The following is a 27,452-nucleotide window of genomic DNA, read 5'->3' on the forward strand; positions in this document are numbered from 1 at the left end:
GTTGTAGGAAAAGTGTATAAGTACCAGACCAGCAAAAGCACTCATGCCAGCTACACCATCAGCTACGAGCAGTCTGATTAATTAGCTGTTAATCTCTATCAGAAATAAAATAATAATATTCTCCTCTTTTAATCAGGAAACATATAACTCATGCAGAAAAACAACACACATACCTGCAAATAATAATAAGGAACTTGACAAACAGGAGTGCTTGGCCAAGGCCTGCCTCGGCTTCAGTTGTAGACAGACAATTAACACAGTGGTTCAATTGCTGGCTTAGAACCTGCAAGACATCCCGGGGTAACACAGGAATCTCTGAAGCAGAATCTTCAGGTCTGAGAAATAAAAGAATAAAACATTACAACCATATAAACATAGTAGTAGGTGAAGTACACATTATACAAATTTTTTACATATTTGCTTAATATCTTGGTTGGGTGCTTATATCAAATGTCCTAAAGTATTACACACTCTACCTGTGCATGGAGATTTAACACTGTATTAAATGTGTACCAAACTGATACAAAGAAGACACAATTCAGAACTGTAATTTTTTTGGACATACCTTCCCTTCAGCCCACTTACCAACATTCTCTGTAAAGTGTCTTGACGTTGCTGCTCCTTCCTTTCCTTAGCCACTGTGCTTGCCATGTAGCTGGCATCTAAAACACTGTCAGGCAGCTTTCCATCTTCTGATGGAAGTGCTTGCTGTTAGAATCTTCTAACTCTTGATGTAAATCTATTAGCATTTCTCAGAGTAGGCCAGGATCTGGTGTTGGTCAATCAGATGGTTATCACGGGTCCCTTTTTTCATCAACTGCATTTTGACAGAAGGACTTGGGCAACAATAAACCAAACTATTGTGTGCTCCATTATCTACTGATTTCAGCTAAACACAGTCATTCCCCTAAGCCAGAGTGCTGGCCACCAATTTAACTGGATCACTGGCTCTCCAGTGCAAGTCAGTCATAGCCAAAGTCAACCTTCTACCCTCCCACCAAGAAAGAATATCCTCTTTGTATCAGTAATCAGGGTTAAAAGATTTTCTCATAGTTATTTTCTCATAGTTACACAGTGAGTAAATGATGACTGAAGGACCCAATCTCACAACTACAGAATGAAGCTTATTAGCAGATTAGTTTTAACCTTCCATGCTACAGCTCCTGTATCTAGCTACATCTACCAGTACAGTGAAACTACAAAAACAAAACAAAAATGATTTTGGATGTTCAAAGCAAAAATATGTATATGGAATAATGAACTTTTAAAAAAAAAAAAATACATGCATGACGTACCAAAAGAGGAATACAACTGCATCAGTAGTACACTTTCTCCTTCAAGGCACATTTTTGTCTGGACAGGATGCGAGCTTTATGGATTGGTGCACATCTTTCTGAACTTGTTTATTTTCCTACAAAGAAACTCTTGCCTCTGAAGGAGCTCCTGTTCAAATCCTGACTCTGAAGGGGCTTTATCATGGGTAGATTCATGTTGCTGGGTATAAACTGTAGCAACTGCTTGCTATTTCTTTCATTCTTTTTTTTTTTTTAATTAAAATGTAGGGGGGGGGGGGGCAGGGACCAGAAATGAGACCTGATTGACTCCTGCATTTCAGGAGCCTTAGGTACCTAATCACAGACTTTTTCCTTATTCTTTTGCTGGGGAGTGGGGCATGCATTGGGTACTGTCTGTAGGAAGCCAACAACCAATTCTGCAGTTTTACAGAAGTCCTTTTTTTCTCCTCTTCACTTGAAGAGCGGAGAGGTTGGGGAGCTAGTTTGTGGGACTGAGTGGTTCAGCCAGCTATACTTCTATTCTACATTTCATCTCTCTCCAAGTGTGTGTGTGTGTGTGTGTGTGTGTGTGTGTGTGTCTGTGTGTATGTTATGCGCATATACATATATACACACACACACACACACACATATATATATATATATATATATATATATATATATATATATATATATTTTGGCGGAAAGGCATAGAGAAGACCAGAGGGCCAATTGTGAACTAGAGTGTCCCTGGATGCCACCACCTTTGGGGGGATAAGGGTGAAGTAGCTGCTGCATTTGGCATTCAGGGGGCTGGCAAATAGATCGCAGCAAAGCTGTCCCCATCTGCGGAAAATCCACTCTGCCACTTGTTCGTTCAGGGACCACTCGTGAGGCGTCAGAATAGCTCTGCTCAGCCTGTCGGTAATCACGTAGGACTTCCCCGGTATGTGCGTTGCCACTAGAAAGCGTGGGGAAGATAATGTCCACTGCCACACTCAAAGTGCCTCTCTGCAAAGGGGATACGACCTGGTTCCTCCCTGTTTGTTCGGATACCATACCACTGATATGTTGTCTGAGTGGATTGCAATCGTCCCATGAGGAAGAAAGACCTGAAGTGCTTGCAACGCTAAAAGCACCGCTCTCATCTCCAAGACATTGATATGCAAATGGGTCTCGTGCTCCTGCCACGTGCCTTGGACTGTCCTGCAGAGATAATGCCCCCCCCACCCGATCTGGGAGGCATCCGTTGTCACTGTGGCAACTGGAGAAGGAAGAACGAAAGGCATGCCCACGTTGAGATTGCTAGTCTGAAGCCACCAGCGCAGATCCTGCTTGCACTTGTCTGTAATAAGATGGGAGAGCGGGAGATGCTGTACAGACCACTGGGCAAAAAGTAGCCACTGAAGAAGCCTCATGTGTAGTCTCGCAAGAGGAACTAGCATAATCATGGCAGCCATGGTCCCTAATAACTTGAGGACCACTTTTGCCTTGACCTTCTTCAATGGTAGCAAAGCGTAGACCTGCTGCTGTAAAACCTGAATTCTCTCTTCTGGTAGGAAGACTCTCATGAGCACCATGTCTAATTCGGCACCGATAAAGGTAACACACTGCGAGGGCAACAAGGCAGACTTTTCCCAATTCAGAGTAATTCCCAGACATTTGCACAGCGCAATAGTGGCAGCCCTGGTCTGCAGCAGTAGATGCCTGGTGGTGGCAGACAGGAGCCAGTCGTCCAGGTACGGAAACACTTGGAATCCCTGACGTCTCAAGTGAGCCGTTAACCACTGCCATGCATGCATTTGGTGAACACCCTGGGGGGCTGTGGTGAGACCAAAAGGCAGGGCGCAAAACTGAAAATGACCGACTCCCAGCAGAAGCATAAGTGACTTCTGGATGCCCTGTCCATCTTGATATGGTAGTAAGCATCCTTGAGGTTGATGGAGCACATCCACACATCTTTCCCTAATAACGAGAGAATTGACTGTAACGTGACCATGCGGAACTTGGACTTTTCTACAGGAAGGTTCAAACGGCTGAGATCCAAGATGGGTCTCAGGTCCCGTGTTCTTTTCGGCACCAAAAAGAATCTGGAGTAAGTCCCGAATCCTACTTGGTCTGACGGGACAGGCTGGATGGCTTCCTTTGACAGCAACTTTTGTACTTCTAAAGTTGCGGAATCCCATTGACTGGGTGGAACGTCTGGGATTCTTTTATATGGAGGGGGATACGAAAGAAGAGGAATATGATGACTTCTGGAAATTATCTCTAATACCCACTCGTCTTGGGTGATGTCTCGCCAGGCTTCTGGGTATAGAGAAATGTGACCCCCGACTGGCTCCAGAGACGCACAGTCGGGCCTCCCCTCAGGAGCACTGTTAGGGAGAACCACGAAAGGAATCGCAGTCCCCCTGGTTATGCGGGCCTCCTCTGCCTCTACGGCGGCATCTAGCTGAATTTCCACCCCCTCCTCTGCCTCTGGAGGGGGAATCAGTCTGTGTGTTGTGAAAAAAACTCTGCGACTTCCTGAACCACATTTTTCCACCCTTCTGGCCCTTGTGGTAAGGTCTAGAAGGCATGGAAAAACAGACTCCCACGGCAGACATGGTTTTTCCTTCCTGCTCGCACCTAGTGAGAGTGTCTTTCACCTTGGTTCCAAATAAGGATGAACCATCAAAGGGGGCATTGGTGAAAGTAGACTTGAAAGCCTCTGCGAAGTTGCACAGGCGCATCCAGGAGTGTCTCCTAAGAGACTCCGGAACCTGCAGCCCTGCTCGCTCTGTCGGCTGCATAAGAGATCAGCCTCATGGAGGAGTTGGTAATAGAATTTAAGGTAGACATCTGAGCATCGACCTTCTGAGCCACAGCATCAGAAAAGTACAGTTGTGTACACTTACCATAAATGTAGATGTTCGAGTGTATTCTCTGTTGCAGTCATAACATTTGGGTAATCTGCTGGCAGGTTGCCCTCAGTCAGCCTGAATTCCAAAGTCTTGGGTCCTGTGTCGGTTGCTGCCTTCTCTTCCATGACGTCAGGTCGTCAGGGGTATAAAACATGCAGCCGATGCCATTTTCTTTCGTTTGTCTTGCCCCCAAAAAGGTAGCAATATGGTTGAGAGGCTGGAGCTAAACAGCATTAGGTGTGGCTATAAGGCCCTGCAGCACTGCAGTGGCAAAGCCTGCCCTGGACTTAGAGTAGAGAGGCAAATGGTAATGCTTTGTAAAGGTGTAAACAGAACTCCATATTAACCTTTATGGCTTTAAACAACTCATTAATAGTCCCACCAGAACTAATAAAACCAACAATAATGAAACCACCTTAGACTGGATTCTTACTAATACTCCCCAACAAACCTACCAATCAGGCACCCTTCCAGATGATCTAAGTGACCACTCACTAACTTATATCATTAGACACAAAACAAACCTAACATTATCTACAACATACAAAACACTACGTTCTAAAAAACAATTTAACTCTGAACAGTTTCAGGATGAACTTAGACAATGTAATTGGGCCCCACTTAAACATCTCCCACTTAATGAAGCAGTAGAATACTTCAATTCTACATTCCTATCTATCCTAGATCATCATGCCCCAAGTCGGACCATTAGAACCAAAGCAAAAACAGCTTCCTGGCTTACCAAGGATACTAAGCAAAAGATCATTCTCAGAAATAAATCTTGGGTTAAATGGCGGTCTACTAAGAATCAAACAGACCATCAAAAATTTAGAGAGCTTAGAAACAGCACAAAAAAGCTATCCTGACAGATAAAAAGAACTATTACTTGCAATTACAACAATCCATCAAAAAAGAACCTAAAAAATTCTGGACTAGTATTAATAATCTTCTATCCCCAGGTCAGTCAATCACACCTAACCCTCAGGACTCTGACCCAGACAATCATACAAAAACAGCCAATGACTTTAACTCTTTCTTCACCATCACTATCCAAACTCTTGCAAATCAACTATCTCCAGACACTACTAAACTACTCTCACCCACTTTAGATACTCTTCCTCCCCTTCACTTACAACCTGTATCTACCTCCTTTATCTTATCTCTACTCCAAAAACTTAAACCCACCACCCCCTCTGCTGACAAGCTTCCTGCAGAATTCTTGCAAATAGGAGCCAAAGCCTCTGTCTATCCTATTTCTATCCTAATAAATAGATCTATAAAGGAAGGAATTTTCCCTTCCATATGGAAGATATCTCACATCATTCCCCTACATAAAGGGGGCAATCCTAATGACTTTTCAAACTTCCGTCCTATCGCACTTCTATCACCCATAGCTAAAATCATGGAAAAATGTATCCGCAAACAACTACTTAACCACCTTCTCCATAACAACTTACTTGCAAACTGTCAACATGGATTTAGACCTTCCCATAGCACCACCACTGCATTACTTTCCTTTACCAACTCCATCAACTATTACCGCAACAACAATAATCTATCATCTTCTCTCTTCACAGACCTATCAAAAGCTTTTGACATGGTTAATCACAAACTTCTTCTGCATATACTACAATCTCTCGCACTTCATCCCTCTTCCTTAACATGGTTCACATCTTACCTAGAAAACCATCAGCAAGCAGTATGTTGGAAAAATACACTATCTAATCTCCTTCCTATCTCTTTAGGAGTACCTCAAGGGTCTATCCTGGGTCCCCTTCTATTTTCCATCTTTATTAATGACCTCCAATCAGCTATTCCTAATGCTACCTGCATACAATATGCAGATGATTCCACTACAATCTGCACTGCTTCCTCTCAAACTGAACTCCAGTCTCTTACCCAAAAAGCTTTTAACACTGTTGAACAGTGGTTCTCTGACCGTTGCCTACTCCTCAACCCCAAGAAAACCAAATTATTACTGTTTTCACCTACCCGTAAATCTTCCCCTCTGAATTTCTCTATCACTGCCACTGATAACACTTTTATTTCTCCTGATTCTACTACAAAGCTACTAGGTATAACTATTGACAACAATCTTAACTTTGATTCTCACATCAACAACACAATAAAAGCAGTTAACAAAAAGATTGGATCCCTTTATAGAATCAAACCCTTCCTTAAACCTGAAGCTAGGACCACCTTAGCTAGATCTCACCTTATCTCTACCCTTCTATATGCTTCCCCTATTTACACTAATCTTTCTAAAAATAACCTTAACAAACTTGCTACACCTTACCATAATACTGCTCGATTTGCTACAGGATCCCCTTTTAGAACTCACCACTGTCTGAACCTAAAACAGCTAGGTTGGCTTGAACTTCCTAACAAGCTTATTTATCAACAGCTCTTAATAGCTCACAAAATTCTATATCAACCATCCAAAACACCAATACTCTCTAACCTCATTACTCCTTATGATAACCTGAAACACCTACGTTCTTCAAACAAACTGCTGATTAATATTACCAAACCCAATAACTCTGCAGGTGACTGCCTCCTTTCCAACTCTATTGGAAAAATGTGGAACAAACTTCCTTCCGATATCTCATCCTTGTCCACTCTTCCACTATTTAAAAAAACAACTGGAAATGCATCTTAATAAATACTGGCTTTGTTCTTGTACCAACCCTGACTGACCTTTTCTTCTTCCTTTCCACTACCATAATTTCTTCCTTCTCTTTTTCCTGTATCCTGATTGTTCCCCTCTTTAATCTCATATATACTGTACAAAAAAAAAAAAAAAAAAAAATCTATCACATTTGTTAGTCAATTTGTTACTCACGCTATGTTTTACCATTTGTGTATTGCAAGTATTTACTTATTTGATTATTAATCTTATCTTGTATTTGCTATTTCCTCTTATATGAGTTTTATGTGTACTAATTTAATTTTGTATACAATCTACTAACTCAATTTTGTATATAATCTTTTCATCTTTGTTTTCATCCTTTTATCGTTCTATCCTTTTATGTTTTTGTTTAAACTTGTAATAACCATTGGAGCTTTTCTCCCCGGGCCTCCACTGAAAATGGACATACATCCAGCTGGACTATCCTGGTCAACAAATGTAAAATAAATAAATAAAATAAAAAAAAATAAAATAAAATAAATACATGCATCAGTATAAACTTTACCTTCATCTACAAGCAAATACACCACATAGGTTGTAGAACATCGTGAAGGAAAGATAAACTTCAGAACGACAGGGGGATGGAGGGAGGGTAACCTGGACTGCAACAGTGAGTACACTCGAACATCTACATTTATGGTAAGTGTAGACAACTGTACTATGTCCTTCGTGTTTCACTGTTGCAGTCATTACATTTGGGTAGAATCCCAAAGCTATGGTTGAGAGGCTGGAGCTAAACAGCATTAGGTGTGGCTATAAGGCCCTGCAGCACTGCAGTGGCAAAGCCTGCCCTGGACTTAGAGTAGAGAGGCAAATGGTAATGTTTTGTAAAGGTGTGAACAGAACTCAAGTAGCAGCCTCTAGAATGTCTTTGGTTAGTACTCCTCTGAGAAAGGCTGCTGAAAGAGCTGCAGCTCTGGTGGAATGAGATCTAATGCCCTTGGGCACAAGTTTACCATGGTGTAAGTAGCCAAAATGGGTGCAGTGGTTTATCCACTTTGAAATTGTCTGCTTTGAAATAGCTTTTCCTTCTGAGCCTGCAGCATATGACACTAGTAATTGCTCAGTTTTTCTTAGAGCTTTAGCCCTGCTCAAGTAGAATCTTAGCTGTCTGTGTACGTCCAAGAAATGTAGAATTCTCTCCCCTTTGTTCTGCGGATTTTGATAAAAAGTTGGCAGATGAATTGTTTGGTTAAGAGCCACACTGGAAACCACCTTATATAAAGGTAGGATGTGTCCTCAGAAACACCCTGTCCGGGTAAAATATGATAAAAGGCTCTACAGCCATGAGGGCCTGCAGCTCTGAAATGCTTCTTGCTGAAGTAGTTGCTAGTAGCAGAGCTGTCTTCCACGATAAGAACTTTATATCAGCGGTAGCAGCTGGTTTAAATGGAGGCAGGGTGAGCTTTTCTAACACATAATTGAGGGCCCATGCAGGTAATGGTGATCTTCTAGGGGGCCTTAAATTTTTGGCTCCTCTAAGATACTGCTTTAGTAAAGGATGAGAAAAGATTGGTGGCTCTGTGTTGTAATGAGCCGAAATGGCAGAGTCATGGATTTTGATTGATGAGAAAGATAGGCCTTTGTCAAGCATCTCAGTTAAGTATTGTAATATCTGAGGAATATTTGGTTCTGCTGTATCAGTTCCTTGTGCTTGATTCCAAGCACAGAATCTCTTCCACTTGTCAGCATAAGATTTTCTAGTACTAGGCCTTCTAGCTTCCAAAATGACATCCATCACAGCTTTACTGAGAGGTGTTGTTTGTATGATTACATGATTAGCCATGCTACCAGGTTTAGAGTCTGCAGCTGATTGTGCAGGATCTGATTGTTTTGCTGGGACAGTAGTTGTGGTCTTTGAGGCAAGGTCCAAGCTGGGTACGGAGACAAGTTCCTTAGGATTGGGTACCAGTATTGGTGGGGTCAGTCAGGGGCAATTAATGTCATCTTTGGCTTCTCTTGTCTTACTTTTAGGAGGACCTTGGGTAGAAGAGGCAGAGGAGGAAAGGCGTAAACTGATTTTCCAACTGAAGGATTGGGCGTCCACTTTCCATACTTATCTGTGATAAGTCATTGTCCAGAATCTTTTCAAATGATAATTTTGAGGAAAGGCAAATAGATCTATGTCTGGGCTCCCCCATTTCTCTGTTATCATGCTGAAGACTTGTGGATTTAGTTTCCACTCGTGAGGATCCATAAGGTTTCTGCTTAAATCATCTGCCAGAGTGTTTTGTTTTCCTGGCAGGAATTGAGCTTGAAGATGTATTTGCTAGGTCAAAGCTGTATCCCACAGTACCATGGCTAATTTGCAAAGGGGGTATGCATGCCCCCTTGCTTATTTATATACCACATGGCTGTGGTGTTGTCCATTTTTATCAGTAGTTGTCCTGGAAGAATTAAGACCTTGAAGGCTGTTAGGGCATTTTGAACAGCTAGCATCTCTTTCTGGTTGATATGAAGATGCATTTGTTTTGGTGCCCATATGCCCTAAATGCATCTTCCTGCCATGTGGGCCCTCCAGGCATAATCTGATGTGTCTGTTGTTAAGGTGTGGCTGGCAGGGGGTAGACTGAAGGGCCATCCCATGTTTTGGTGACAGGCCTTTGCCCACCACAGAAACTCCTGTTGTAGGCAGGGAATGAGAGGAATCATTGTTTCCAGACCGTGTGAATGTTGACTCCATAAACTTTGTAGGTACCATTGAAGTTTCCTCATATGCAGTCTTGCATATGGAATTAGTAGAATGCAGGATGCCATGAAGCCCAGAGCCTGCAGAATTTGTCTTGCAGAAGATTGGGTTTTTGTAGCCATCAGTGTGAAGTAAGTAGTCAGTTGCCTTTGTTTGTCTGGCGTAAGGTAAGCCATCTGGGCAGTTGTATTCAAGCTTGCACCCAGGAATGTTATCTTTTGTGAGGGTACCAGTTGTGATTTTTTTTGCTTATTGTGTACCCTAGGCATGTTAGAAGCCTTTTCACAAACGCCAGGTGTCGAAGAAGAGTGTCCTTGTTCTCTGCTTGAATGAGACAGTCGTCCAAGTAAGGATATATTTGTATACTTCTTTGTCTGCAAAATGCAATTACTGGTGCCAGGCACTTTGTAAAGACCCTGGGTGCAGTAGATAAGCCAAAGGGCAGAGCAGAGAATTGGTAATGCATTAAGCCAACCTTGAATCTGCATGACTGTCTTATTGGGACATGCAGGTATGCCTCTTTTAGGTCCGTCACCAGCCAAGCATTATTGCCCAGCATGGGCAGAAGCTGCTGCAAAGTCAGCATTTTGAATTTTGGAATGTCCAGGTATGTGTTCAAAATTGATAAATCCAGTGTTGGCTGCCAGGCCTTGTCCTTTCTGGGTACCAAGAACAGTCTTGAGTAAAAACCTTGTCCTTTTTCCTATTCTGGTACTGGTTGAATGGCCCCCATATCCATGAGGGACGTAACCTGTTTCTGTGCCTCTGTCCAATGATTTTTGGGAAGATCTGGCCAACCGTTTGCCATTGGCAGAGTGTGGAACTGGAATCTGTATCCCTGTGATACTATGTTTAGTACCCACTTGTCCTGGGTTATTAACTGCCAATTTTGAGCAAAAAGTGCTAACTTTCCCCCTAAGGGTGTAAAGATAAGTGCTTGGTGTAAGCAGAGGGAAGTCATTGGGACTGTTTTCTGTAGGTTTGCGCTTTATCTCCCCCTGATTTGGAGGTAGATGTGCCCCATTGCTTTGACCTGTATGAATCCTGCACCTGGTATCTGGAACCCTGTGGGCGTCTGGATTTGCCCCTTTGAGCTCTGTCTGACACAGGAAAGGACCGATCTTTTGTAGGCCAGTGTCTACTGAATCTTGGTGGCTGCACTTGTAAGAAGTCTTTAACAGTTTGTATAGACTTAGCTTTGTATTCCACTTTCTTTAAAACCTCTTCTGCCTTAATACCAAAAAGAGAGTCATGCTGTAAAGGTGCATCTAGCAATTTAGCTTTAACATGATCAGGCAAATTTTGTTCCTTTAACCAGGCATGCCTCCTAATCAAAGGTGCAGTAACTGCGACCCTGGAGGCCTCTAAGGAATCAAAACCACATTGCAAAGTATGCTTTCCAACTTGTTCAGCTGCATACAATAATTCCTGCAATTCTTCATTTTCGGCACATTCTGAAATCAACATCATTTTCCGTTTTAGCAGTCCCATAACATGTTGTTGGTACTTAAGCATAAGAAATTGACAGTTTAAGGCCCTGACTACCAAGGTTGCAGATGTATAAACCTTTTTCCCCCATCTGTCTAGTGCCATTGAATCTCTGTCAGAGGGGGTAGGATTTTGTTGAGGCCTTAACTCCCTTTGGACCCTGTGAAATAGTTTCAGGATCAGCTGCAGGGTTTCTAAATAAAAATTTATGTGAGTCAGGGACCCTGTAATATCTGTAAAAAAATCAGTCCAGACTAGCCAGAAAACAACAGAACCAAACCACAGACCAGACGGCTCGAGCTTTGCAAAAAAAGATGACAATTGAGTAGATATAGTTTAGCGCTTTCTTCCACTTTATTTTAAAACATGGACTTCATCAGATGAAGTCCATGTTTTAAAATAAACCGACAGTCAGGCACGTTGTGATCACGGCCTAGGCAAGGAATACAGTATAAATGGAAATCCTTATGAGGTATTTGCTTCCCACAAGTAATACAATTATTAACTTTTTCTGACATCAGTAAAAAGCAAGATAAAAGTTTCCCCAATGGTGTACTTAGCTTTAGTGAAGACTTCGGTCTGAAACTCAAATTCGAATATTTCAGTAGTCGGCCGACTGGCACTTGCGAAATGCTTCTGCTTCGGGCACCGTGCGGCAAGAAAGACTAAAGAAAATGGCATTGGCTGCATGTTTTATACTCCTGACGACATGATGTCATGGAAGAGAAGACAGCAACTAACGCAGGACCCAAAACTTTGGAATTCAGTCCGACTGAGGGCAACCTGCCAGTAGATTACCCAAATGTAATGACTGCAACAGTGAAACACGAAGAACATCTGTACTATGTTCTTCGTGTTTCACTGTAGCAGTCATTACATTTGGGTAGATTCCCAAAGCTATAGTTGGGAGGATGGATTTATACAGCATTAGGACCAGCTATAAGGCCCTGCAGAACAGCAGTGGCAAAGCCAGCTCTGGATTTAGAGAAGAAAGGTAAATGGTAATGTTTGGTGAACGTATGAACTGAGCTCCAGGTAGCAACTTCTAGAATGTCTCTGAGAAAGGCTGTAGAAGTAGATGCAGCCCTGGTGGAATGAGATCTGATCCCCTGGGGGATAGTTTTACCATGGTGCATGTAGCAGAAATGAATACAATAGCTTATCCATTTGGAAATAGTCTGCTTTGAAATAGTAGTTGTTCAGATTTTCTTAGAGATTTTGTCGTGTTTAAGTAAAATCTAAGTTGTCTGTGTACATCCAATGAATGCAGAATTTGCTCCCCCTTGTTCTGTGGATTGGGAAAGAAAGTTGGCAAATTAATGGTCTGATTAAGAGCCACACTGGATACCACCTTAGGCATGAAGGATGGATTGGTCCTGAGAGACACCCTGTCCGCATGAAAAACAATGAAAGGTTCCACTGCCATAAGAGCCTGTAATTCAGAAATCCTTCTAGCTGAAGTGACTGCTAAAAGGAAAGCCGTTTTCCAGGAGAGAAATTTTAAGTCTGCAGTAGTAGCTGGCTCGAAAGGAGGGAGAGTGAGTTTTTCCAATACAAAATTGAGGTCCCAGGCAGGGGTTGGAGCTCTCCTGGGTGGTCTTAAGTTTTTGGCCCCTTTGAGATACTGCTTTAGCAGAGGATGACAGAAGAGGGGAGGTTCTGTGTTGTAATGAGCTGAAATGGCTGAGGCATGGATTTTTATGGAAGAAAAGGACAGGCCCTTGTGAAGTATCTCAGTTAAGTATTATAAAATCTGAGGAATATTGGGCATTGCTGTGCTTATCCCTTGTGATTGATTCCAGGCACAGAATATTTTCCATTTGTAAGCATAAGATTTTCTAGTACTAGGCCTTCTTGCCTCCAAAATGACATCCATCACAGGTTTGCTGAGGGATGCTAAGGGTGAATTTAGGTGATTAGCCACGCTGCAAGATTCAAAGTTTGAAGCGGAGTGTGCAGAATTTGGTTGTTCTGCTGAGACAGTAAGCAAGGTGTCTGAGGCAGGTGCCACGGTGGAAGGTGTGACACATTGCGCAGGAGTGGGTACCAGTGCTGGTGAGGCCAGTCTGGAGCAATCAAAATCATTTTTGGTTTGTCCTGTTTGACTTTTAGTAGAACTTTGGAGAGCAGAGGCAGAGGGGGAAAAGCACAGACTGATAGGTTTTTACAGCTGAATGATAGGGCATGCACTTTTCAGGCTTTTTTCTTGTGCAGAATTTGTCCAACTGATAGCTCTGGGGTGAGGCAAAAAGATCTATCTCTGGACTCCCCCATTTGCGTGTCAGCATGCTGAAAATCCGTGGTTCCAGTTTCCATTTGTGTGGGTCCATGAGATTTCTGCTTAGTTTGTCTGCCAGAGTACTCAGCTTTCCTGGCAGGAATTAAGCTTGTAGTTGTACTTGACAGGTCAAGGCAGTGTTCCACGATGTCATGGCTAGTCTGCAAAGGGGGTAGGAGTGTGTACCCCCCTGCTTGTTTATGTACCACATAACTGTGGTGTTGCCTGTCTTTATCATTAATTGTCCTGGATAAAGGTAGTCCTTGAAGGCTGTCAGTGCATTCTGTACAGCTAGCATCTCTTTTTGATTGATATGAAGGTGCATTTGATTTGGGCTCCATTTGCCCTGAATGCACTTTCCTGCCAGATGAGCCCCCCAAGCACAGTCTGATGCATCTGTAGCTAGGGTTTGGGCGGCATGGGGTGGAGAGAATGGCAGTCCCTTGTTTTGGTGGCAGGCCTCTGCCCACCATAGGAACTCTAGTTGCAGACAAGGTATGATAGGAATCATTGTTTCCAGGCTCTGACAATGTTGACTCCGTAAACTTTTTAAGTACCACTGAAGTTTCCTCATATGCAGTCTTGCATATGGAATTAGAAGAATGCAGGAGACCATGAACCCCACGGCTTGCAGAATTTGTCTTGCAGAAAGCAGAGTTTTTGTGGCCACCTGTTTGAAGTAAGTTACCAAATGAATCTGCTTTGCTGGCGTAAGGTAAGCCATCTGGGCAGTTGTATTCAAGCTTGCACCCAGGAATGTAATTTTTTGAGAGGGTACCAGTTGTGACTTATTTTCGTTTATGGTGTATCCTAGACAAGTTAGAACCCTTTTTACAAATGCCAGATGTTTTAGAAGAGTGTCCTTGTTTTCTGCCTGAATTAGACAAACGTCCAGGTATGGATATATATGAATATTTCTTTGCCTGCAAAATGCAATTACTACAGCCAGGGACTTTGTGAAGACCCTGGGCACAGTAGACAAGCCAAAGGGCAGTGCAGAGAACTGGTAATGCAAGTAGCCTGCTTTGAAGCGGAGGTACCTTCTGCAAGATTGCCTGATTGGGATATGCAGGTAAGCCTCCTTTAAGTCTAGAGTTACCAACCAGGCATATTTGCCTAGCATAGTAAGTAACTGTTGGAGAGCATCTTGAATTTTGGAATGTCCAGAAATGTGTTTAGAGTAGATAAGTCCAGAATGGGATGCCATGATTTGTCTTTTCTGGGTACCAGGAAAAGTCTTGAATAGAAACCTTGTCCCTTTTCCTCTTCTGGTACTGGTTGAATAGCCCCCATGTTTAGGAGGGAAAGCACTTGTTTCTGAGCCTCTGCCCAATGATTTGGGGGCAGGTCTGGCCACCCGTTTGGAGTTGGCAACGTGTGGTAATGAAATCTGTATCCCTGGGATACTATATTTAAAACCTATTTGTCCTGGGTTATAAGTTGCCAGTTTTTTGCATGAAGTGTCAGTTTTCCCCCCAAAGCGGGGGGCTGAAAGGTAAGTGCTTGGTAAGTGTAAAGGGAAGTCATTGAGACTGCTTACCATAGGGAGGTGCCTTGTTGTTTCCAGATTTGGAGAAGGAGGCACCTCATTGTTTTGTTCTAAAAGTCCCTTGTGACTGAAATCTGAAGCCTTTGGAATGTCTGGGTTTGACTTGAGTGGCTCTCGAAGGAACTGGAAAGGACCAGTTCTTAGGAGGCCAGTGCCTACTAAATCTTGGAGGTTTCACTTGTAAGAAATCTTTCACAGTTTGCATAGATTTAGCTTTATCTTCCATCTTTTTTAAAACTTCTTCAGCCTTATTACCAAAGAGACGGTCCTGCTGTAAAGGAACATCCAACAATTTTGCTTTAACATGATCAGGCAGAGTTTGCTCTTTGAGCCAAGCATGCCTTCTTAGCACAGACCCAGTTACAGCAGCCCTGCAAGAGGCCTCCAAAGAATCAAAACCACATTGCAAAGTATGTTTTCCAACTTGCTCAGCTGAATGCAATAAATCCTGTAAATCTTTATTTTCCACATAGTCAGAAATTAACATCATTTTCTGTTTAAGCAGTCCCATGATATGCTGTTGATATTTAAGCATATGAAATTGACAGTTTAAAGCCCTGATTGCCAAGGTTGCAGAAGTGTAAACCTTCTTACCCCATCTATCCAGTGCCCTGGAATCTCTATCAGAAAGGGTGGGAATTTTAGCAGTAGAGACCTTAATGCCCTTGGGACCCTGAGAAATGGTTTCAGGATCTGCAGTAGGATTTTTGAAAAGGAATTTGTGGGAGTCAGGAACCCTGTAGTATCCGTCTGGCTTACAAAGAGCTGGAGGCAGAGAATCAGGAGCCATACTAGATTCTGAAAAATCATCATCAACAATGTCTAGAACAGGAGGTATAGGCCTATGCTGAGGAAGAAGAAAATCCCCAAGTCTCTTTTTAGATTCAGAGAAATCCTGACTTTCCCAGTGGAAATGTTCCCTTAAGGTATGTAAAGTTTCCCCAAAAGAAAAATCCTCAGGGGGGAGAAGCAGAAGGAATGGAATTATTCTGCATCCAAGTCCTCATAAGTAGGTATAGACAAATCCTGTTCATTAGAAAAGTCAGAAGAAATAGAATTCTGTTCAGAAGATTCATAATCAATGTCTTGCCTAGGCCTCTTAGATGGGGGGAGGGGTTGGCTACCCCTGATCAGAGTAATTAAATCTTCAGACATTTTGATCATTTGTTTTTTAGGCATAGGGGCCTGCACACGTGGCCCAGGGGTCATTTTTTAGACATATATTTAGATTTTGGCCTTAGTTTTGAAGATGGCATTGGTCTAATATACAAATCTGTAGGCCTGAAAACACCCTCAGAAGCCAGTGCCTGCACAGCGGCTCCGGACCCATCTTTTTCTTTGCATTTTTTAGGTATTCCGGTAGTCGGATTGCTAACCGACGACATTTCTGGATAATTAAAGTGTGAGCCAAAATATTTAGAAGCAAAAATATACTGCCACTTAATAGTGCGTTGATTAAATTTAGCACAAAACCGACAGCAAGGTATGTTGTGGTCAAGGCCTAGGCAAGGAATACAGTACAAATGAAAATCCTTATGAGGTATTTGCTTCCCACAAGTAATGCAATTATTAACTTTTACTGACATCGGTAAGGAGCAAGAAAAAGTTTCCCCAAAAGGGTACTTAGCTTTTTAGTTGAAGACTGGTTCTGAAACTTGAAAATGAAAATTTCAGGAGTCAGCCAACCGGCACTTGCGAACTGCTTCTGCTTCAGGCACCGCGCGGCAAGAAAGACTGATGTAATGGCATCGGCTGCATGTTTTATACCCCTGACGACCTGACGTCATGGAAGAAGGGACAGCAACCATGCAGGACCCAAGACTTTGTTAATCAGGCTGACTGAGGACAACCTGCCAGCAGATTACCCAAAATTAATGACTGCAACAGTGAAACATGAAGAACATCGTTACCCTGCAGAGAATCTCCCAGCTCTTTTAGGAGATCTCTCTGGAGCCGTGTAAAATGCTACAAATAGTTCAGCGACCGCAGTGTAAAGGCCGCTGAAGAGAACACATGCTTCCCATACTTGTTCATAGCCCTAGAATCCTTGTTAGGGGGATGGACGGTAGATGAAGTTTCTGCAGGTTTCTTCTTGGTGGCTGCTGTCACCACCATGGCATCTACTGGAATGCCTTTCATAAGAAATTCTCTGTCAGGGGGAGCGGACAAAAACTTGTTGGGTCTCCTAGGGACCAGTTCCACAGTGTCTGGAGTTTCCCACACCTTTTGACAAATGAGGTCCAGGAGCTCGTCAAACAGGGGAGAAACCCAAGAGGTGGAGGGTTGGGACACAAAGGCCTTCAGGAACACCGACTCTTCCTCAGAAGGGGCTTTGGAGGACCAGTCACCTCTCTGTCTCAATATTTCCAGGATATCTGAGAAAGAGATATCCTCAGAAGACGACTTGGGGGACTCCGCCAACTCCTTGAGGTCGGTGTCAGACATGAGAGACTCATCTTGGGAGTCAATGTGCTTCCTCTTGCACTCTCTCTTTCTGGGGGGCTCCTCAGGTAAAAGGCCTCAGAAAGTTGGGGACTACTCATGGAGGTATCCTGAGGTCTTGGGTCAATGCTGTCCCTGGATAGAGGGCGATCTGAGACTGATATCGGTGCTGGAGGGGGAAGAGTGTCGGTACCGTAAGATGCAAATGATGACCTGGCCAGTACACTCCTCATGACCTCGAAAGCTGATGCCCCAGGCTGCGAAGGTCGACTAACTGTGGAAGATACAGTAGGTAGTAGCTCTCGGAGCCGAGGAGATGAGGTCCAAAGCCGATGTTGGGTCCACGCTCACCTGAGCCAAAGCACCAAGAGAAAGGCTAGGAGTCGAAGAAGACCAATCCGAGACCTCCCTCTCAGGTCCAACCAGTGAACTGTGAATCCTGGACCCGTGGACGGCGCCAACGGGGTCAGAGCGGAGATCGGAGCCGAGATGCCAGAAGGGGTTACTGGAACCGACCTCACTGCGTCCGATGGAACCGACAGCTCTGGCTCTGAAGAAAGGCACGGAGGAGGAACAGCCAAAGATGAAGGGATGATGGGCTCCGAAGCCAACTGGGCCAGAGCCGAAAGCAATTTAGCCAGCACCGATGACTGGAGCAATTTCTTCACCACTCTATCGACATCGTCATCGGAAAGGGTCCTAGAGGATACGGTTGGGGATCTGGATCTATCTGCCGAGGGAGACCTGTGAGTAGGAGAAACCGGTCGAAAAACTGGAGACCAGCTCCGAACCAGAAAATCTGTCACCGGCACCCATAGACTGGGAGCTGATGTCGACATCATAGATGCGCTGCCTTCTGTCGGCCCCGAAGCCAGTGGAGCAGAAGAAGCAACTATAGTTCTGGTGATTTTCTCTGGCGACTCTGAGGAAACTGACGGAGCCAGAGAGGGTTTCTTTGAGAATTTTTTTGTCTGTTTTTTGTCTGGTTTGGAAGGAGAGGATCTGGAAATAGAAGACCTCTCCAAGTCCTCTTCAAAGGAAGGTTTCAGCAATCCTTTTAAAATAAGCTTGTTCTTCCTCTCTTGCAGCACACGAGGACTGAAAGCGTGGCAGAACAAGCAGGATTCTTGTAGATGAATAGCCCCCAAGCAATACACGCACACTGAGTGCCCATCAGTCAATGACATCTTATTACTACATTTGACACACTTTTTAAAGCCTGAAGGCCTGTGCTCTTTAGAATTCCTGGACATGCTGACAGAATAAAACACGCACACACAAGGGGGAAAACAGTAGGGACACCTTCACCAAAAATAACCAACGATAGAGCACAGGAAACTAGAGCCTCTAATGGAAACGGCCTACAGACTGTGGGATAACCACAGGGAGGACTAGGTCCTCTAAGTTAAATGGGCCTAGCCCAGGAAATAAGCAGGAAAAAGGACACCAGAACAGGCACACAACAAAACCAGCTAACGGGTATACTATAAACATACAGGGGAGGACTAGGTCCTCTAACTGAAACGGGCCTAGCCCGTAGACACCAAAAAAGGAAACAGGATACTAAGAAAAAGGGTCAACAGAACTGGTCACACAACCAGCAGAAGCAAAACACACACACTAGCTATGAAAATAGCTTTTGGAGCTACAATACTGAAATATAAATTGAAAAATTGTACTTAGCCACGGCCAAGAGCGAGACCACGTCCGAGCTATACGAGCGGCAAATGAGATCTGGGGATAGGTGCATTGCAGCACGAGATACCTTTTAGCCACGAGGAAATTGAAGACTTCGAGCTAGAGTATGGCCAAGTCGGAGCAGAGGTTCGGCTCCGAACCCAAGGGTAAGAATGTAGGCGAGATTGGACTACATAACATCATTAGTTAAGATATTAGGCAATTCATTAGTATTACTGGCTAAACTAGATTACCAATTAAGTTTTCATATGGCCTGCTCGGATAAAAAAGGTAAAAAGTTAACAACTGTAGTTGAAAGACATATTAGAGTAGTTTTAAGTGAAGAATTCTGTTTTTCCTGAATATTTTATTTGCAGATCTAACATGAAAACAACACTATTAATAATGCTGTGAGGATCTCCATATTCCCTCAAAACAAAGACTAAAACTATCTACTCTGTATGCAAGTATAATTTTTAGCAGGAGAAATATCAGAGTTTAAACACGTACAGTTACTATTATATGTAAACATAACTTAAATTGTCTTCGTATCTGCAACAGGTTTTCCAGAAAATATGCAGTGGTTTATAGTGCTTGAAGTATAAAATAAAGGAAATTAAATAAAAGCTGAATAATACAGTAGTGTAAAGTAGTAAAGCCATTAGAAGTCCATGAATTAGTAACAATGATGTCAAAATGTACACATGATCATAAAACATGATAAAATCAAAGTCTGCAATATACAAAGCTGTTTGGAATCAGAAATTTTCCAAACCACTAGCACCTCCATTTTACCCACAATGCTCCGCACAACCGACACGGGAATGGAGAAAGGAGATTCTGCCGATAGAGATGACTGCAATTATGGATACAGACAATAGGGCAAGAGGGGTCTGGAATTTACTGGAGAAAACTGGCAAAGGGACCAAGGTATTGGGAGCAAATAACTAGAGATGGAAAGATGATAGAATTGGAAGACACCAAGAATTTATTTGGACTGCAGGTTAGAGATTGATTCCCTATCAGGGATTGATATCAGAGTATAGGCAAAGAGAAAGAAATAGGGGGGGTCCTAAATGAAAGACCAGAACTGGTAGAGTTTTTAATAGAATCTAGAACAGAAACTGCCATTAAAAAAGGATTGGGAAGAGAGACTGGATAAGCAATTCACAAAGAAATAATGGAAGGATATATGAATGTCTCCCAAATATGCAACAAAATCTAGATGATTTGGGATTTTTGCCTGGAAATATTTACACAGAAATTTTTATATGACAACTAGACTCCAGATAATTTTTTGTTGGAGGTGTGAAGGGGAAGAAAGAGGTAATTGGGAACATATTTTCTGGGAGTGTGGTGAGCAGGCAGACTTTAAGGATTCCCTGCGGGATGCACTGTTGGAGATGCTGGGTAGGGTGATTGGTATGACAAGGGAGATGATTTTTCTTAACTACGATACAGAATCGGAATTGACTAGACATGTTAAGGCCTTGCTGTGTCTAATAATGGTGGCTGCCAAAAAAGCAATTACTAGAAAATGGAAATCAAAATCTAAACCAACTGTACTGGAAGTAGTGAATGTAGTAATAGGGGTAAAACTGGAATTGAGATCTTGAGAAAAGGGTAGGAGCATAGGAAAAAATGGGAATTGTGGGAACAACACATTCAAGGGAGGAATGACATCTAAAAGGCAGCAAGACTTAAATGAGCTATGTAATGTTTGAGTGGCAAAGATTGGGTAGACTGTAAGCGATATACAATGTTTGCAACTGGGAGTGTGTCAGCATAGTTTGTGATGTAAAATGCTTGCAACTAGGATTGTGCCTGAGTGGTTTGTTTTCATTTATATAAATGTATGACTGCTTATGTAGTACGTGATGGTTTAATAAAGATGTTTCTTGTTTAAAGAAAGGCAGGAATTGAATAACTTATGTAATATTGCTTAGGTTACATAATATATAGCAATATATGTGAAGTATAACGTTTGTTATATTAACATAGTTTGATAACTTTTATATGAATGTAAATTTGCCTATGTCACAACTGATACTTCAATAAGGGTGCCTGAAAAAAAAAACATAATGCTCTGCACAAGTTTCTTCTTCAGATTTCAGTTGTACCACTCAAGTGAGACAGAGAACATCTGAATAGTAATAATAAATACCTCTACACCATGGTAGCCAGACTGCTGGGAATAGTGTACACACTGATGTGGATAGGCCTAATCATTCAGATCTAATGCTATAATTACAGTTGTCAAAGAAAAACAGCCCCTGCAAGTAAGGCAACTGCCAGGTCCCAAACTAGTATCCAAAAAAGCATTGACCAGCAGACAGTGATGCAAAAACACATTCCACAGAGAGAAAAAATCCAGACCGGTTTTGGCCAATAAAATACAGCTTTCTTCAGTGAAAAAAGCACATATCAGAAAGATCCCTCTATTTATCTGTGGTGATTAGAAACATGTGACTCATCAGTGTATTTAAAAGTGCTCATTCAAACCTGGGGAGAATAAACAACCTAATTTGATAATCCATTTTTTCTCCATCTGAGTCAACAATTGATGCCAACCTGCAGTCTTTGATCTGTTGCCTTTGATTTTATCAATAACAGTAAAGTGGAAATTAGCTCTGGGATGTTTAATTGCATGTTTATATAGGGCATTGGTAAGACGCTTATGTCTTAAGTCACTTAAATGTTCAGCTATTCTGAATGTAACTGACCTAGAGGTCTGTCCTACATAAAAAGCAGAGCATCCACATGTAACCAGAAAAATAACCCAGTCAGTTTGACAATTCCTGAAAAAAGAAATAGTGTAAAACATACTTGTATTTTGACTGCTGAAACTAGTTGTTTTATTCATTTTAGAGCAATAAATGCAATGACCACAAGGGAAAAATTCCTTTAGGTGGGCCCCTGAAAGGGTTAATTGTATAGACGAGTTCAGTGGACAATGTTCCTTTTTATAATGACTAAAAATAGAACCCAAATTCCTGTCTTTTCTGTATGAAAAGACATTTATCTCTCAAAATGGTAGTAAGTTTATCGTCTGCCATAAGAATATTCCAGTTACGTTGTACACTGTTATTCAGTCTCGCAGTATTGCATCCATATGTAGTAAATAGAAGTTATGTTCTTACCATAACGTTCCATGTTAGTTGTCTTCTTCTCGCCTTCTTCTTGCTGGATGGGTTCGGAGCCGACCTCGGCTCCGACTCGGCCACTCTAAAAGCTCGAGAGTTGGTTCCACCGGCTCGAGGCTCCCCTATATCCCACAATGCTAGGCGTGAGTTACCTCAGATCTCGTTTGTAAGCTAGGCACTGCCTATAATAGTAGTAAAATAATTAGTAACAAAGTCCACCTCTATAAACAAGGGAGAAGAGAAGGGTGACCTACATCCTGATCCAGGAAATATGCACAGCAGAGCATATACCTAAAGTAAAGAGGTGGTAGAAAGAGAGGTCACAATCAAAACTCCTCTAGGTCTGTCCAGGCCAGGGGGAAGGAGGGTGGGACGCAAGAAGAAGGCGAGAAGAAGACAACTAACATGGAACGTTATGGTAAGAACATAACTTCTATATGTTAAGTTGTCTATCTCGCCTTCATTCTTGCTGGATGGGACCGCGTCCCTAGCACCTTGTCCCGGGTGGCCTAACGGAACAGACTCTTGAGAACAGTGGAACCAAAGTTAGCTCTATGTCTAGAGGCTAAATCCAACTTATAATGAGAAATGAAAGTGTGAGGAGTAGCCCAAGTAGCCGCTGCACAAATGGTGTCAATAGGCAGTCTATCTTGGAAGGCTATAGAAGTAGCCAAGGCTCTGGTAGAATGGGCTTTAGGTTTGCTAGGCAGCTTTTGGCGTCTAATTTCATACACAAGGGAAATCAAGGATGTTAGCCATCTGGATAATGATACCTTTGAAACTGAAAGTCCCTTTCTGCCTTCTGCATAAGAGACGAACAGCTGGTCAGATTTTCTGAATTGTTTTGTTCTATCCAAATAGTACCTTAACTGACGATGAACATCTAGCCAATGTAATCTTTGTTCAGATCTGTTAGAATATTCTGGAAAAAACACCGGGAGGTCAATGCTTTGATTTAGGTTAGCCGTGGAGGCTATTTTAGGTAAAAAGGACGGGTTGGTTCATAAGGATACTCTGTCCTTATGGAACAACAGATAAGGAGGTCGACAGCTGAGTGCATGAAGTTCTGAAACTCTTCTAGCTGAAGTAATAGCTACTAGAAAGAGAGTCTTCCATGATAGTAATTTTAAAGAACAGGAGGATGCAGGTTCGAAAGGGGAGAGAATTAAAGAACTGAGAACTAAATTGAGGTCCCAAGGAGGAGGAGGATTTCTTACCGGAGGTCTGAGTAGAAAAACTCCCTTCAAAAAGGCTTTGCAAAGCTTGTGGGACATGATGGCAGAATCTGAAATGCCCACATGAAAATTAGAAATAGCTGCCAATTGAACTTTAAGAGTAGAAGGAGATGAACCTGCATGGAAGAGTTCAGCTAGAAAATCAAGGACCATTTGGATGGAAGCAGTGAAAGGATCTATTTCCTTCCTTGAGCCCAATAGGCTAAACGCTTCCACTTACTCAAATAAATCTTTCGAGTGGAAGATTTATGGGAAGCTATCAAAATATCTCGAACAGAGTGAGATATTTGAGGAAGCCTGGCTAAAGTTGGAATTGGAGGAACCAAGCAGTGAGGTTCAGAGAGGGAAGGGAGCGATGAAACTGACCCGACTGATGGATCAAAAGATCTGGAACTAGGTCCAGATGCCAAGGTCGCTCCAACAGAAACTGATGTAGAAAGGGGAACCAAACCTGTCGAGGCCAGTAAGGAGCAATGAGGATCAAGGAAGCCTTCTGAGCGATAGCTTTCTGTATCACTTGAGAGATTAGTGGGAAGGGAGGAAATGCATACAGAAGTTCCAGGGGCCAAACTTGGACTAGAGCGTCTCTGCTGGATTGGCCTGGTAGCGGGAATAGGGTGAAATAATCTCTGCACTTGCTGTTTTGGGGAGTAGCAAAAAGATCGCAGCAAGGCTGACCCCACTTGAGAAAAATTTCTCTCACTACAGAGTCTTTCAGAGACCACTCGTGAGGCATGAGTATAGCTCTGCTCAACTTGTCCGCAATTTGATTGGACTTCCCGGGGATGTGCGTTGCTATCAGAAACCACTGAGAAGAAATCGCCCATTGCCACAGTCTGAGTGCTTCTCGACACAGGGGGTAGGACCTGGTTCCGCCTTGTTTGTTGATATACCACACTACAGACATATTGTCCGTCTGGATTGCTATCGTTCCCAAGGGAAGAGAGTCTTGAAGGGCTTGCAACGCTAAAAGCACTGCACTAATCTCTAGAACATTTATGTGCAAGTGGCATTCGCCGGGTTGCCATGTGCCCTGGACCGCTCTGCCCGGATATTGGGGGCCCCCCACCCGGTCAGGGAGGCGTCCGTGGTCAGAGTAGCAACCGGAGGGGAAGGAACAAAGGGTCTTCCCAATAAGAGCTGAGGGGAAGACATCCACCACAGAAGATGATTTCTGCATGTTTGTGTGATTATAATGGTGTGAGACATTGGAAGTTGCTGGTATGACCATTGCGTGAAGAGCATCCATTGAAGGATTCTCATGTGGAATCTGGCTAATGGAAGCAGAGGAATGGCAGCCGCCATAATCCCCAACACTTTCAGAACTAACCTGGCTTTGATTCTGTTGCTGCTGAAGAGGAGCGAGACCATTTTGTGTATGTCTGTTATTCTCTGATCTGTTAGTCTCGCAGACATGTTGATTGTGTCTAGATTTGCGCCTATGAAGGTAATAGTACGACAAGGCGACAAAACAGACTTTTCAAAATTTATTGAAATGCCTAAATTTCGACAAGTGCGAAACTTTAGTCCCTGGCCATCAGAAGAAGATGCTTGGTGGGGGCTGTAAGGAGCCAGTCGTCCAAATATGGAAACACCTGGAATCCTTGTCGTCTCAGGTGAGAAGCTACCACTGCCATGCATTTGGTAAACACCCGGGGGGCAGTGGTGAGACCAAAGGGCAGGGCCCTGAATTGAAAATGACTGGTTCCCAGCCTGAAGCGGAGGAATCTTCTGGAGCGTCTTTTCATTTTTATGTGATAGTACGCATCCTGAAGATCTATAGAGCACATCTAGCTTCCCTTTCCCAAAAGGGGAAGGATGGACTGCAGCGTGACCATCCGAAATCTTGTTTTCTTGACTGACTTGTTCAAGATACTGAGATCCAAAATTGGTCTCCAGTCCCCTGTTTTCTTTGGAACTAAAAAGAACCTGGAGTAGATTCCGGATCCTTGCTGGTCTGCTGGAACTGGCTGAATTGCTCTTTTGCAAGCAGCTTTGAAATTTCCAAAGCTGCAAGATCCCTTTGAGCGGTGGAACCATCTGGAAGGGATTTTTGATTGTTTTGGAATGCGAAGAAGGGAATGGAATAACCTCGAAATGATGGACTGTACCCATTTGTCTTGAGTCAGGATAGCAAGGCTTTTGGGTACAGTGACAATCTTCCCCCGACTGCCTCCAAAGGTAGGCAGTCGGGCAACACCTCAGGGATGCTGAAAGGGCTTATCAGAGAAGACTTCACGATTGCCCTGGTTCTGCGGACCCCCCCCTGCCTCTAGGGCGACGTCTACCATTGTTGTTTCCCCCTCTGCCTCTCGCGGGAACCGACTTTGTGCGTCAGGCGAAGTCCCTTGAGATTGTTTACGGAACCACATTTTCCCACTTTTCTGGCCTTTGGGGTAAGGCCTAGAAGGAGTAGAAAAACGGACTCCGACGGCAGAAAGAGTCTTGCCATCTGTCTCGCACCTAGTCAAGGTTTCTTTCACTTGAGGACCAAAAAGAGATGATCCATCAAACGGGAATTAGTGAAAGACGCTTTAAAGGGGTCCGCAGTTGCATAACCGCAAACAGGCGTGCCTGCGTAAAGCCACACCTGACCCTGCGGCCCTGCTGGCCACATCAGCCGCATAAGAAAGGAGGCGCATGGAGGAGTTAGCTATGGAGTTCAGGGTAGCCAGCTGAGTGTTCATCTTGTCCTGAAAACCCGCAACTGTAGGATCCTTCAACATATCACTCGCTTCCTTGATCAAGTCCCTTTGAAGACGAGTAAAATGGCATAGGTAGTTCAGCTTAACGCATTGCAAAGGTCGCTGACGAGAACATCCGCTTCCGCACCTGTCCATAGACCTGGATTCCTTGTTAGGTGGATGGACAGGCACCGAAGGATCAGCTAGTTCCTTCTTGGTGGCAGCAGCTACCACCATAGCATCCACAGAAACACCTTTTGTGAGAAATTGCTTGTCAGTTGGTGCTGTTATAAATTTGGAGGGTCTCCTGGGGTAGGGTCCACTGAATCAGGAGCAGTCCAGGCCTTCTTTGCAACCACCTGCATGAGGGGATCAAAGGGGGACACCCAGGAGGTGGAAGGACGAGAGCCAAACGCCTCAAGATACACAGATTCATCCTCCGAAGGGTTAAGGGCTGGCCAATTTCCCCTCTGTTTCAGGATCTCTAGAATGTCTGCGAAAGAGACATCTTCAGAAGGGGAACGGGGAACCCTCGAATCCTCTAAATCTGTGTCAGAGGTGACAGACTCAGGTGAGTCTAAGTGCTTCCTCTTACACTTTCTCTTCCTAGGGGGCTCCCCTGCCAATTCAGGAGAGGCCTCGGAAGAGGATGAAATCCCCACAGGGGATTCTTGAGGAGCTTGCTCTCTGCGGTCTGGGATGAGGGAGTGAGTCGACATAACCAAAGGCACCGGTGGGAGGGGCGGACGGAGCCGACTGTGGAGTCGAACAAGGTTCCAACACACTCCGCATGACCTCGAATGCACCCCTGTCAGGCAGAGCCAGAGGTCCCCGCTCCGAGAAGCTGAGAACCTCCCTCGGCACCGACAGAGATGGCTCCGAGGCCGATGTCGGAGCCGAACTCACCAGCGCCGAAGCACCGAGAGGGAGAGGGGGGTCGGACAAGGGTCCGATGCCACTCACCCCCTTGGAGCCGACGAGGGAAGCCCGGCGCCGAGATTCTTCAAAGGAAGAAATCGGAGCCGACGATGGAGCCGAAGACAAATGTATAGGCTCCGACGCTACCACAGTCTCGGTTTCGAGACGCCCCGGCTCCGAGCTCAAAGGAGTCGGAGGAGGAATATTAATTGAAACAAGCTGAGGCATCGACTGATGAGTCGGACTTTGGAGCATTTGGGCCAGTGCCTCGGACTTCAAAAGTCTACTCACTACCCTCTGGAGGTCGTGATCTGATAGCCTCGATGACCTGGAGGAGTGAGATCTATGGCTCCGTTCAGACAGCAGGGGAGACGCTGGAGCCGAATGAACGGAGCCAAGGGATGGTGACCTCGATCTCTTTCTAGATGTCGGCTCCGATGGTATGATCGGAGCTGACCCATGACTCTCTAATGCCTCGGCTCC

At 43.8% G+C, this 27,452-nt stretch overlaps 1 protein-coding gene across 1 annotated transcript in view; it reads right to left on the minus strand.

The window, feature by feature from the left end:
• The window catches only part of NBEAL2 (neurobeachin like 2), a 3,059,867-nt gene that overhangs the window by 1,942,539 nt on the left and 1,089,876 nt on the right, over window positions 1–27,452 (minus strand). Inside the window, exon 3 of the mRNA XM_044066003.1 lies at window positions 174–335. Within this exon, the coding sequence (XP_043921938.1) occupies window positions 174–335 (162 nt within the window). The remainder of the gene's footprint in view (window positions 1–173; window positions 336–27,452) is intronic.

The sequence above is a fragment of the Protopterus annectens genome, chromosome 3.part0, assembly GCF_019279795.1.
Source record: "Protopterus annectens isolate FY-2018-M chromosome 3.part0, PAN1.0, whole genome shotgun sequence".
NCBI classification, from domain to species: Eukaryota; Metazoa; Chordata; order Ceratodontiformes; family Protopteridae; genus Protopterus; species Protopterus annectens.